General features: G+C 44.6%; 1 protein-coding gene across 1 annotated transcript in view; it reads left to right on the top strand.

The window, feature by feature from the left end:
- Positions 1-13,693, top strand: part of LOC119460344 (U3 small nucleolar RNA-associated protein 4 homolog) — a 67,819-nt gene extending 54,126 nt beyond the window's left edge. The window contains exons 14-17 of the mRNA XM_037721413.2: positions 7,978-8,073; positions 11,390-11,569; positions 12,425-12,475; positions 13,519-13,693. Coding sequence (XP_037577341.1) covers positions 7,978-8,073; positions 11,390-11,569; positions 12,425-12,475; positions 13,519-13,629 — 438 coding nt within the window. The 3' untranslated portion in view covers positions 13,630-13,693. The remainder of the gene's footprint in view (positions 1-7,977; positions 8,074-11,389; positions 11,570-12,424; positions 12,476-13,518) is intronic.
- The last annotated feature ends 339 nt before the right edge of the window (positions 13,694-14,032 follow it).

Genomic DNA, 14,032 nt, shown 5'->3' on the forward strand with positions numbered 1-14,032 from the left:
GCTGTGGGCGATGGACCGTAATTTCAGTTACAGTTAAACCTGGATATAGTAACGAAATTGACAAATTCCCGAAAAACTTTGTTATAAAGAGGATTTCGTTATATGCAGGTTCGGCACGACAATTCAAAAAAGAAACGCTTATCGTATTTGCTCGATTGTAACGCGCACCCGTTTTCCGTGACCAAAAGAGAGGAAAGAAAATCCTTTACAGTACTGCGCACCTCATGCTTTCATACAGAAATACAGTCAAACCTCGTTAATACGTACCCGCTTAATGTGTAATTGCGGTTTAAATGTAGTCGCGAAGATTCCCTCACCGAGTCACCATTGAACCCCATGTATTCAAATTACCTTAAGCCGTAGTCGCTCATTGCCCACCAAACGGTTAGTGCGTACTATTTGTTTCTTATCTACACGCATGTGCGCAGACGTTCGATTCTCGAGTTGCGATGCCCAGACGACAGCCGCCAGTGATAGTGAACTTAAAACATGGCCACGATGACGTAATTCCTGCTCATGCAGCTGTTAACGATTGCCGTACACAAAAGCATGGCCTTCAAGATTAGCTCCCGGTAACTCGAGGAAGCCGCCGGTAGGGCTGCGAATTCGCTGTCGCCGTCGAATCCAATTCAAGTAGTAACCGCGCAAAAGCACATTTTATTGCGAAGCGCATTTCTGCCGTCGCCATGAACGTCGCTTTGAGGTTCCGTGTAAAGTCCAAACACAGCAACATCATTGCCGTGCGCCGTACGCTGTATGTGCGAGCGAAAGCGTGCGAGGGTCAGCGGCCTATCTCGTGCGCGCGAGGGAGAAAGGCGAGGCGGAAGCGCGCTGCTTCTGTCGTGCTTGGCGGGGGAGGCGAGAAAGGGAGGAGATTACTTCGGTGGCGGCCGCCGTATCTTGAAAGCGATCTGCTGCGTGGAAAAAGTGCGCGCCCGCACGGGCCTCTTCTTCAAAGCGATCTGCAGACAAAGTGCAACTAGCACTGGTAGCTTTGTATGCACTGTGCTTTCGACGTCTAGTTCGCGTTGAAGCGAGAGACAGCACCGGCGGCGGCACATGGATGGAGTGGCTTTAGCTGCAGCAAGCGGCGGGATCAGGTTTGAATGAAGGGAGGGGTAAAGGTCACGCCCGCGGTGGCAAAATTGCCGGGTCGAGAGATGCAGGCCTGCCTCGCGCCATGCTCGCACGCACCAGGGGCGTAGCCAGGGGGGGTGGGGGGGTTGAAACTCCCCCCCCCCCCACTTACCCACCCTTTGTTCTCGTCGCTTCGCGCTGTCATAATTCATGAAACCGGTGCTAGATTTAGGTGCACGTTAAAGATCCCAGGTGGTCGAAATCTCCGGTATACATTTCTGCCGCTTCCCTTCAGGTGCCGGTTAGGCCGCGCTCGCGCACGATCTTAGGCTACGTTCACACTTGGTCTCGAAGCTGTCGGAAGCGGCAAAATCTTGCAAAAATCCGCCTGCCTAGGCGGATTTTTGCAAGAAAAACAGGCTCTTGTTTGCGATTGCACCCCTACGGAAGGCTGGTAATTACTGTTGTGTTGTTGAATCTCAAACCAGCAATTACGGAAGGCTGGTAGTTGCTGTTTTGTTGTGGAGTCCCAAACCAGCAATGTACACATGAAAGGGTTGATGACAGCAGTGAAATTCCACTGACTCGCAACAGAATGCACGAAACAGGCAGCCGACAAGCATGGATTACTGCTGTGCGCAGTACAGCGTAAGTAAACTCTTGTTGCAGGCGCTGACAGTTCTCGTCGGAGTTCACGCGTCCTGAGAAATTGATTATGTGCACTATGCACTGAACAAGACCGGAGTTCATTCCTGCATCACTAGTACACCAATCAGTCGAGATTCTGTGAGGTACAAGGCCGCTTCCTGTTTGCACCGGCGTAAGTGAAGCAGAAATGAGTTGCACGCACTACTTAAAAAGCGTACACATGCCATATCTATGCTGTGCGGTGAAATATTCTGTACAATTCTGAATCTGTTGACGTAAAGGCAAATGACGGCTGCACACTCGCACACAGCGGAAGACACAGCGGCCCATGCACTTGCTGCAGGAAATGCAACCCTCTCGTTTGAGGGAGCAGGGTGACGAAAGCTTCGGAAAAAAAAAACATTACGCGTTTTTGCACGTATTTAAGTTTTCTAGCGCAAAGATGCAGCTAACAAGCTATTGCTATGGGAGTACGTATAGCCTGGTCACACATGCATTTTCACACGTATTCGCAATGCACACGGACCATAGGTGGCGCCCTAGGTGATCCATGATGGCGGACAGAGAGAGTATCAGAATTCTCGACTGCGCGTCCGCGTCGTAGCATGCCGGGCTTTTTCTAATTCTGCTCGTAACACACCAAGTGTATTGTTTTTTAGAGTTTATTCTCATTGGCTGGGGAAATGCCGCTGCCTTTTACAAAACAGCTATCTCTAGAAGAGATTATGGGACACCTTAAATTGTAAGAAAAAAGGATGCGGTGTCTAATCGAAGGCGAAGAGATTTTCAATGCTGGCTGTTTAATTTGTTGCAGCGTCAAGACATGCAGTGCTCACACTGTTACAATTCAAGGACTGTGTGTTCAGACGTCCCACGTCCAAGCTACTTGTTGTGTGTTGCAGCCGCAGTGCGCGCCCCGTAAATATAAATCAGCATTGAATGTAATAACGCCCCGCGTAAATATAGATGACTAGCGTGCATAACCAGAAATATACGTGTGGCTTGTTATTTTACGGCGCATGACGCCCTTGACCTTACTGATGTATGCGACGTGAAGCGAATCTAGAACGCACACTTAGGCTAGAGTGCAGCGTTATCGGTTTGAGCCAGAAAAAGTACCAGAAAAAGTACGCCGATCCTGTTTTCAAATTCGGTTTTAATCCAAAAGGGTCAGTGCAAGCAAATATGCGTGATACACATGTATAGAGTCTGCTTAAACTACCGATATTTATTATTGATCACGTGACGTAGAGGTAAGCAGAAGCTTGCACCCCCGAAAAAAATTTCTGGCTACGCCCCTGGCACGCACGCACACGTGCACTCGCTCTTGCCTCGCAGTTGCCGTGAATTCGAGCGCGCCAAGCGCGACGCTGCCGCTTCGCATTCCGTCGCGGCGGAGAAGCTCGCCTCGACACAGTATATATATAGGTAGGGTTCTTCTAAAGGGGAGAGAAGGTGAGGCGAGTGGGTGAGGTAACGAGCGAGGGTGTGTTAGCGGCGAGGGTGTAGAATTCAAATGAAATATAATGCACTACTGATAGTCGGTGGAAGAGTTTGAGGCAGCGCCTTGTGTTAGCAGGTTGACGTGTCATGGCACGTTCCTCTTTTCATGCAAGGGGTCTGGACAAGGGGGGGGGGGAGGGTCTGCTCGGCTGGAGGTCAGTGAACTATCGTGCCTGACAGGGAGAATAAAAGTAGCAGCGGAAAAATGGTGTTCAGGCGCACACACACACAAAAAAAAAAAAAAAAGTGGTGAAGCGGGGGGGTGTTTATATAGAATAAAGGACGAAAGGATTGAGTGAAAGCAATGGGAGGTTGGCATATTATTGACAATCGCATAAAAAAAAACGAGCTGTTCTGGGAGAACAGTGAAGAAGCGGCCAGGACCTGGGCAACAGGTCTGGTGATTCCGAAGCGAAGTAAAGTGCAATAAACGAAAGCAAAAAAAAAAAAAAAAAAAAAAAAGCTGTCACTGTTTTCAAATAATGGACATACAGTGGAACCCACTTATAACAATATTGAAGTGCCATGAAAATTCATTTGTTATAACCGGTAATTTTTATAGCCGGGTTGCATGAAAAAAATCAAAATAGGGAGATGACAGAGCTGTTGTGAAAAAAACTATAATGAGGGGGAGGCCAGGGCGCCCTCCCTACCACCTTCCTCCATCCGGCTGCTGATTGTGTTGACCCATTTAACTGTTTAACCCTGCTTCCTGCGCGCTTCGATTGAGTCAAGGATTCAAGGATGATCCTGTGTGCTCCAATCTGCAGGGCCTCCTGTGAGGACAATGTTGGGGCAGCCTGCCCTATCGCGTCATCGCTGCCGTCGTTGTCGTCAGTGTCACGGTCTCTATCCGATGCAAGCACGTTTGCAATGATCACCTCATCGGTTAGAAGCATTTCGTTTCCAAATCTACTATAGCAGTGCGTCTTCACTGGCAACGTAGTGCATGCCGATGATCAGCGGGCGGATCGACCATGTTCCGTTTCGGCGGCGAATCAAACGAGACTGAGAAACCATGTGGCCAGAAACGACTTCGACGCAACTAACAAAGACGAGCACGAGCAACCTGGGAGCAGCTCTCGCAGCGCTATTAGCGCAGTTGGCGCGGTCCATTCATATTTCGGAGTGTAGTGTGGCGTAGATATGAGCGCAGCCCATTCGTGTTCGGAGGGGTGGAAGGGTGACGGGAGGGAGGCGCACGTGGCTGGCAATGCGTAGAAGGCTGGAAAACAGGTGCTATTGTATGATAAAGTACTTGCCAATAAAGTACTTGAAATAAAGTACTTGCCAACACAGCCACTACCCCTGACATAATTCACAAATGGCAGATGTTGGCTGACCAAAAAAAGGGCATTGACGCCTCTGCCCCCCCAATGTGCACCTTCTGCCACTCTGTATGCGAAGCCAACTTGCAGCATCTCATTTTACACTGTCCCACGTTGAATATTTATCGAGACGACAGCAATATTTTTCTATATTGCCACATTGAAGCTTTACAGAATGGCATTCTCGAAAACCCCGATCAACTAGCAAAGTTAGCCCACTTCGGCGTTGCTAGCGGCCTGGCTCGCGCGATTTAGTGAGTGTCTACCTCTCCTCGGCTGTCCCTCCTCCCCCACCAGCGACCTTCGGTGCTCCCTTTTCTTAATAAAAGAATTCATTCATTCCATCCTTCTCCACATCGCCAGCCTTGCGCGCCTCTCTACCGTCGCCCTTCCACTCCTCTGAACAGGAATGGGCTGCGCCCCTAGCTCTATGCCGCGCCACCCTCCGAAACACAAATGGACCACGCCAATTGCGCTGATAGCGCTGGGCTGGTGGAGCGCCGCAAAGCCGCAAATGTGCGACGCTATTGAGCCAAAACGGCGTTTGCGTCCATCGAAACGAAGCGACAAAGTTCGCATCCCCATAGTCATCAGTGAAAATCATACTGGAATGACAGCAATGCCGGAACGCTTCGTGCCTTTAAAGCCTTTATTCTTGCGTTTACCGCCGTGCATAGCACCGCGTTGGCCTGTGCCTTCATCACTGAGTAGTCGCCATCCATCATCGCATCGATAGCGACCGCCGGTTTGTCCGCAGTAGCAGCAAGCGGTAGTTTCGTTTCGACTCAGTGCGCGTGTCGGCCGCGCGCCTTCAGAACCGCAGGGTCGTCGTCCATGATCGCGTCGACAGCGGCCGTGGTTGCGGCAAACAGTAATTTCGTTTTTACTCGGTGCAAAGCTGTCTATGATGAAGAGCACCATTTACATCGCGATGGGTGGCGACATTGGCGAAAAAATGGCGCGGTAGTGAAAAGCGTGTCTCAGATGAAGATACGCACGGTGCTGTGAAAGAAGGCACGAGGCCTTCGCCGCTGCAAGCGCTAATCAGCCACGAGATGTCGTGAATTGCAGCTTCCGCACTGCTTTTGTGCAAAACAGAAACAGGATTCTGCTGATTCATTCAGTAAATAAATAATAGCATATTGACGTAGAAAGCATTTGTTTATTGTTTTCTTGATACCCTCGGTAATTTGACATTCGGTTAATTCAGACATTTTTTCGGCCCCATGAAATCCAAATTAACGAGGTTTTACTATAGCAGTGCCATTCTTGAACGCCAACAGCCGTGGCTTGTTACACACGATTGGAGCACACAGGAAGCAGAGTTAAACAGTTAAACGAGTCAACGCAATCGGCAGCTGGATGGAGCAAGGTGGTGGGGAGGGGGCACTGGCTTCCCCACCACTATAGTTTTCTCACAACAGCTCTGCCATCCCCCTATTTCGATTTTTTTTTCATGCAACCTGGCTATAACAATTATTGGTTATAACAATGGAATTTTCGTGGCACTTGAATATTGTTATAAGTGGGTTCGACTGTAGTTGTTTTTTGCTTTGCTTACAATAGTGATAGCTTTTGATCAAGTTATTTGTTTCCTGACCTGGGAATAGATGAGCTCGTATTTTCAATAGTACTGAAAGGTGCATGACAGACAAGTTTCCGCAAAAATCTGTTGTGCAATTTATAGTTGTGACTACCTGCTGAAAACATTGACGTGGTGGTGAGAAGTCCAGATGACAGTGCATTTGGTGCTGAGGTCTGCAGCAGTCATAGCAGCTGCATCTCTCTATTCAAGCATGGAGTTGTAAAGGTGCATACACAGCATTCACAGGAGCAATGGTAACTGAGTTAAATAGTGATTTATTTCATACCCTCAAAGGTTTGAATTACAAGGAGGGAGCTGGCTCCTAGGTCATTGTGCCATCATTTGCTGCCACAGAGCTTACTGCTTGACTACATACCTACAGTTGCTTGCTGACTTGCTTGACTGTGGATGAGTTGGAATCAACTGGTCTTCTTTTACTGCCATGAAAATATTGCTGCACCATTGCCAAAGCTGCTACAAGCAATGTTTCCTACGCTAACATTGAGTGTCATGTGCTGCCTCCAATAAGAAAAAACACATCTCTGCCCTTTAAGTGCCATGGAATGCTACCAGTGCCACAGTACACCAGCGGTTGTATTTGGTAATCTTTTGCCTCAAATTGATGCACTTTTTGCTTGAGAGACATTGACAACAGTGGCCTGCTGAGTGCGCAGCCATAAAAGTCTCTTAAGCAAGAAAGTCTGGAAGACAACAAAGACAAAATAGGAAGGTTGTTGGAAAGTGGTTACATAATTATATGCTTCATATCTCATTGCACTTAAATAAACAGCTATTGTTGATTTCAGTGTCTAATGATGTCATCATCATTTATTGTCTCTTAAAAACCCCTTTCAGGGTATTACATGGAGAAGGGGGGGGGGGGGGGCAGAAGGCATCAATAAACTGTATGATCATTATTATACAATGGTTCAGTGGTATACAATGGTAAGTGACTTGGTTACCCATACAATCACAAACAAAACTGGTAGCACGAGCACGATCGGCAGTAAACAAAAGGCAGCATAACCGGCAGTATAGCAGAACAGTACAAAAGAAAGACGTTACAGTAACAGCACAGTGGTGGTAAGTTAAGAGTTTAAGAAACACGACAATGGTGCCTAAATTTATCTGAATCACTTTCATGTACTATATATATCATCGGGTAGCACGCTGCATAGTTCAATAGCAGTAGGTAAGAAAGATTTGTTGAATGCATTAGAGGTCCCATGCAACCGTTGTAGACTGAAGTTGTTGAACAGATGGTGGGGAAGTGCGATTGGGTGGAAGTAGAATAGTGTTCCTAAGGTGTGGGAAGTTATAATACAGTTTGTGGAAAATGGAAAGTTGTGAAATCTTCCTATAAAGTATTGGACTAGGGATGCTGAGGGATGATATAATGCTACTTATATGCCAGTCATAGTCTGAAGCGATAAGCCGTGCCACGCGATTCTGCACTGCTTCAAGCGAGTTAATACGGTAAGACTGGTGTGGATTCCAAATTGCAGAGGCATACTCAAGTTTAGCCGGAATAAACGTTTCATAGGCGAGCTTGCGTACGGGAACAGGAGATAGAAAAATCTATCTTTTGAGGAGGCCAAGTGATTTGGAACAGTCGTTTATAAGTGTCATCACTGTGATTAGAAAGAAATGCTGAATTAAGGGATTGCAATTAACATTCATTGTAATTCATTCATAGATGCCTCCCCACATAGAGAGAGAGAGAGAGATGTACAAGCTTTTAAAACCAAGAATTTGCACTTCTTTTGAGCTGTCTGGTTAAGACTTCCTAAAACCACATGTAATTTCATTCATATGGTGCCCCACTTGTCTCTTTAGGTTCTTTGCAACCTTCTTGAAGCTCCATGCCTGCCTACAGCTATGAGGTTCAACCCAAAGTCTGGAGACCTATTGGTAATTTACAGTAACAACCAGGTTTGTAGATGTTTTCGTTTTGAATGTGATCGTTTGCTATACTTTTGAGAGCCTTAATTCTAATCTTCCAAATTTGCTTGACAACGTTTTCTGTTGGTAAAGTATTTTTGCTTGCGCTCCAAACAGATGGAAGGCTTTGTTTGGAATGTAGTGCATTGTGTAAAGGTTAAGGAAAGCAGCTATCCCTGAGAAGACTCTCAATTACAGCGATATTATTACAGAACCATGTTTTCTAGGCAGTGGTAACTGCAGTAGTTTTATTGGTTGGCTAAAAAACGTGCAAGTAGATTTTTTGCAATGCTTATCTTTGAAGTGGCTGAAAGTGTTGTTGACTGCAAAGGAGTGTGTTCTGATAGAATGAAGATAACTTATTATGAGATTTGTGAACCAGAATTCATACGTGGTGATTTTTTTTACGGAATTTTTTCATAATTACTTGTGGCAGATGGCACTATTTCATTCTTTGAGCTGGAATATTTAGAGGGAGACAATACTTGCACGAAAAATTGAAACACATATTTAACTAATTGATGTAACTTCACTCATTAGCTTAATTACTTTTTGGCATATATTGCAATTTACTAATTGTAGCCGGTTAGTTTGCTAGGCATATCCACTAGGAACAAATTTTGAGACTATTCCCAGCTGCAGTGGCTGCATTCCGAGGGGGCGGAATGCAAAAACACTCAATTACTTAGATTCAAGTGCATGTGTAAGAATGCAGGGCTGTTATTTTGTAGCAGTGGTTTCTCCTCGATTCTATGGTAGTCTTATCATCCACCGCTCATGGTTGGTTGATCCCATTGGCAATTCGAGTGGAGTGAATCGCTGACCATGTACTGTCGGCATCAAATGAAACGCGGATAGCATAGCGCATAACTGAAGGTATAGTGCGCGCCGTCCAGTCATTACCATTGACAGGCATGCGCATTCGGCTTAACTGCACTGCTCTATACTGCAGTGTTTTCTGTTCTGGTTCTCTCTTATTTAAAAGCAAGAAACGATGACGGCGCAAACTGTACCACGTGCATCGCTGTTCATATTTCATTTAATGCCGATAGCACATACGGTTTTGCCGTATTGGGCAATAATACTCGTCCTACGCTGTGATACTTTAGCTTCTGTTTTCTTTGGTTTTCCTTTTCTCGCTTTCAAACAAAAGAGAACCAGAACAGAAACAAAAAGGGGGAGCATAATCGTGCAGTGCAGTTAAACCGGATGTGCGCGCCTGCCAATGGTTATGACTAGACGGCGCGCACTATGCCTTCAGTTATGCTCTCCGCTGTTGCGTTTCATTTGATGCCAATAGTACACCTGGGCCGGTATAACGTAAAACTGTTCCAATCTGTTTTTATTCCAAATCCGCCATTAGCCCTCAGTGATAGGTCAAAATGGCTCCGGCTCTGCTCCTGCTCTGCTCATATGGGCAGAGCTGGAGCCATTTTGACCTATCACGGAGGTCTAATGGTGGATTTGGAATAAAAACAGATTGGACTAGTTTTACGTTATGCTGGCCCAGTGTGTCTCCGACAAAGCGTGAAAAGGCATTAGCATTGAAAAATGCATCACATCGAAATAGTGGCCCAGGTGGCCGAAATTAACCTCTTAGCCGTTGTCTTCTGAAGAAATTTCTTACCCAGAATGCTTATTTTTTTTATTGCTGATTATAAATGTTGGTGTTATAAAAAGCAGGTTTTTAAGGCAGAAAATAAAAATGTGACTCAAAGAGCGAATAAAAGCAGGTTAGTGAAGTTTATTGTACACCGTAGTATTAATGCACCCGCCACCTGCTAGTCATCAACAAAAATTATGGAAGAAACATTAGCTGTGCATGCTATTATAGTGCATTAGTATTTGCTGAAGGGAGCTTTGGCAGCACGTGGTACAGTTCAAAACGAAATTATGCTGAGTCGCTTTTCGATTTGTTTCATCGACTATCATCAAAACCAGCTCATCCTATAGAAAACACTCAATATATTCAAACAATTCAGCTGGCAAGCTTATTACAGGGTACTGAAAAAAAAAAGGTATTGGTGGAGGCTTCGGCGGAATGCTGTTTGTCAAATTTAGTCCATAGACGGTCACTTGCAATGTCATCCTGTGAGCTTTCCTCTTTGTCTTCTTCGTCCAATGAACTGCTGAGGTCAGTCAACTTCACGTTTGTCTTTGCTTTTGGAAACAATGTACACCTTGGTGTCTGAATTCTAATCGTGGGAAGAAGACGACGACAAAATGCCTCTTTTTCTGGAGGACAGGCCAGCGATACATGCATTTTAAACACTTTGATACACGGCATTTTGAAAATTCCGGTTGCCATGCATAAAATGCGCTCCACATGTAGAAGAAGGAAATCACTGGGCACGTACTGCCATCTGCCAACCGAAACACCAATTAAGCCGTCAACAAGCACCTCTCGTCCTAAACGCCTCTGAAATGCGAGGGCTGGACAAGCAAGCCTCATCCAAAACAATTAGGAGGTTAAACTGAAGCTCCCCCACTATGGCGTCCCGCATAAACCACTGTGTAGTTTTGGGATGTTAAACCCCATAAAGTGATCGCGAATGTTGACTTAATGCTGAACGCTTATAAGTAGTAACAATATTCAAGTGCTTAAAAAAACTAATTGTTATAACCGATAATTGTTATAACTGAGTTGCACAAAAAAAGCAGAAGGGTTAAACAGGCGTGTTGTGCGGGGTGCGCGGCACTGAGGGAGATGTGCCGACGTTGCTTGCATTTTTCTTTACCTTTTTTTTTTTTTTTTTTTGTTCCTGAGGGTTTTACGTTCGTTTTTATTTGAACACGCACAGCCACTCGCCAGATCTAATTGTTATAACCGATAATGCAGCATGAGAGCATTGAAGTAAGCGGTTCTATTTTACCATAGAACACTTACAAAAGTTGGCAGTGCATCGGCTGCTCATTAATTGTTGTTTCCAATATATTGTTAAAACCGGTATCGTTATAAGTGCGTCCAACTGTATAAGCTGTGAACTATTAATTTTGATAACATTATACAAGCAGATTGCAATATATTTGCCATCCATGGTTTTGTGGAATTAAGGATTTCATACTTGTCATATTTTTGTATTTGTATGCCTACACTTGGCTGTCTGTGTTTTATGTCCTTTTAGAGCTATTGTATTGGCAGCTCATTTAATTAATTGTTTGAAAAATGCCTGATAACCAAATATGAGGTGAATTATGCTGTTTGTAAATGCTGTGCTTCATCTCTGATTGTACTGCTCTCAGAATGTTTTCATTCCATTTTTAACATTGGGCTGAAACTTTTCCACTTCATTTTATTACCTTTTAGGTTGTAGAATATGATGTAAACAGCGAGTCATCAAATCAGTGGTGTCAAGTTGCATATCAACATGGTGGGCTGACATTGGAAACAACAAAACCATTGACAGGCATTGCATTCGACTCCAGGAATGAAGACATTTTCTTTGCCTACAGTGACCAGGAGCTGCTTATTGTTGATAAGGCAAAGGTACTGTGTCACCAGCATTGAGATTACAACATTGCAGTCTTTGTGCTGAAACTGACGAACCGTCATTTCTGTGTGTGTGATGAAGAAAGTGTATTTGATCTCACTTAATCTTGGCAGGACCTCAGATGGTCTAGGCTTGGCTTATGCAGAATTGATTTGATTTCTTTCAAGATCAAATTAAAAGGTGCATTCAAAATTTCATCAAGCTAGTTTGTCATCTTTGCAGTAATTTTCACTGGTACAAATAGGTTCTGCACAAAAAACCTTGAAAATGCCATAAACCATATGTTGTCTTAGCAAGACTTTAGAAGCCTGGAAGATGGGTTACTCTTGTGCAAATACCTGTCTGTTGAGTGCCTGCAAGATCAAGTGGGGGGCCATTGCCATCAATTTCAGTGCTTCCTAGCATTAACAGCCAGAGAATTGCACCATGAGATGATAGCTCATTTTCATTTTAGAGATGTCGTTGCTAATTCTGTGCACAGATTTATGCAACAGTGGTAATAGTTGGTGCAGAAAATACCTTGCTCTCTTGCTTCATAGATTTCAGTTGCAATTTTGTTTCCTTGTTTGGCATACCTAATGTGCACCTGACACCAATCTTCTCTTGTTCAAAGTGACTTTCAAAACATAAAGATAAAATGGTGAGCTTTTATCATTTTATTAAAATGAAATTCGCATAAGTGATGTTAAAGTTATAAGTTGTATTAACCAGTGCCAGGTTAGTACGAGTGGAGAAATAACTCTTCCTTGTTGTTCTGGCTCACATTTCTAAGCAGTTGTGTTAAGGTACATACTAGATTGGCTGGTCTGTCCTGTTATATAAGACTTTATTTTTATTTTTATAAACCACAGGCTCTCGGAAAAGGCATCAGAAATAATGCTGTGCGAAGGAAAAGGTTCCAGGTATGGCTGTGACACTTGCAAATAATTTATTGTCTTGAACCTTGAAAAGTTGATATTGCCTATTTCCCCATTATGTGAGAATGTAGTTCATTATAGCAGAATAAACTTCAAGGCCTCATGAAGGGAAGCATTAACCAGCCTTCTGTTTCTTAATTTACTGGTGTAACAGCACTATTTATGTGTCACTTTCACATATACAGTCAGCGTCCGATTTTTCGGGCTCCCTAGCTGCCGCGAAAACATCAAAAAAATCAGGCAGTCCGAAAAAATGAATACATGCCTTTTACTGCCCCCAAGGACATAAATTGCCGTAGGTATGTCCGACATAGCTCTGAAGCCATACAACACATTCATTAGGTCTATCGGTGACAGAACATGGAAGATGCACACCTGTATAATTAATACTGTGTCCCATGACAGTGGCCTCGGTCCGCTCTTCATATGTTTCACCGCAATATGTTGGGTATGCTTGACCGCATAACACAGCATATTGCGGCAAAGCTTACTTTTGGGAACCGGCATTTTGCAATGCTTGACCCTTGCCGTACATTCCGAGCCTTGAAGCCATCGCTAAGGATTACAAAGGCAAAGTCGGTGCCATTGCTGACAGTGGTAAATTCTCTCAAATAAAGAAATGGCACCAAACAGCAGAAAGCTTGATAGCGAACGTAGAAGCAGCTAGGCCTAGCATTGCCCCGGCGGCTACGGCTGCTAGCCGATTAGGCGTGCGAGAGCACTAGTTCGATGCTGTGAGATAATCAAAATGGCAGCGGTGGTGGCTGCGATTAATTGTTTCAGACATGCGGTCACCTCAAAAGGCCCAAAAAATCTGACGGCGAACAGTTTCTGCGTTCGAAATTTTAGACGTCCTAATGCATTGGCTCTATGAAGTGCGTGGTGGTGCCGCGAAGGTGTCTGAATTACTGGGCATGTCCAAATAATCAGTTGTTGACTGTAGAGTCATTAACATCTGCACTTTGATAATTGTCTCTTACTTGCGCTAGTCATGATTACAATTTTTTTTTTTTTTTTTTTTTTTGCAGTGGCTGACACTGTTTGATCAGGTACAAGATGAGATGCTGGTTGTAGAAGTGCCTCCAGAACAGCTTCAAGGCTTGCCACCACCACTTTGGAAGAAAAAATACGGCACTTGAGCAGCGTGTGAAGGTTATTTGTTGGAACCTTGTTAATGTAAATAAAGACGCATGGGCAAGATAATTTGTGGCTTGTAGCTTTAGCTTGCAAATTGACCTTTATTGAAAGATGTGTTGTGTGATTGTTCTTGTTTAGCAAATGTGTTCATTGCAAGCCAGTAACGTGTGTGTGTGTGTGTGTGTGTGTGTGTGTGTGTGTGTGTGTGTGTGCACGTACCACACAGGCACACACACACACATTTGGATTGCAGCACTGTTTCCAAAGAATGAAGCCAGCATGCCCATTGTAAAATGAAAGCCATTGGCCACATTATGTGCCCAGTGTAAACCAGGCAGCCATGTCAGCATCATTGTTGTGATGAAGATGGAAATCTGCCCTGCTGCCCTAAATGATAAGAGATAC

The sequence above is a fragment of the Dermacentor silvarum genome, chromosome 1, assembly GCF_013339745.2.
Source record: "Dermacentor silvarum isolate Dsil-2018 chromosome 1, BIME_Dsil_1.4, whole genome shotgun sequence".
Taxonomy (NCBI): Eukaryota; Metazoa; Arthropoda; class Arachnida; order Ixodida; family Ixodidae; genus Dermacentor; species Dermacentor silvarum.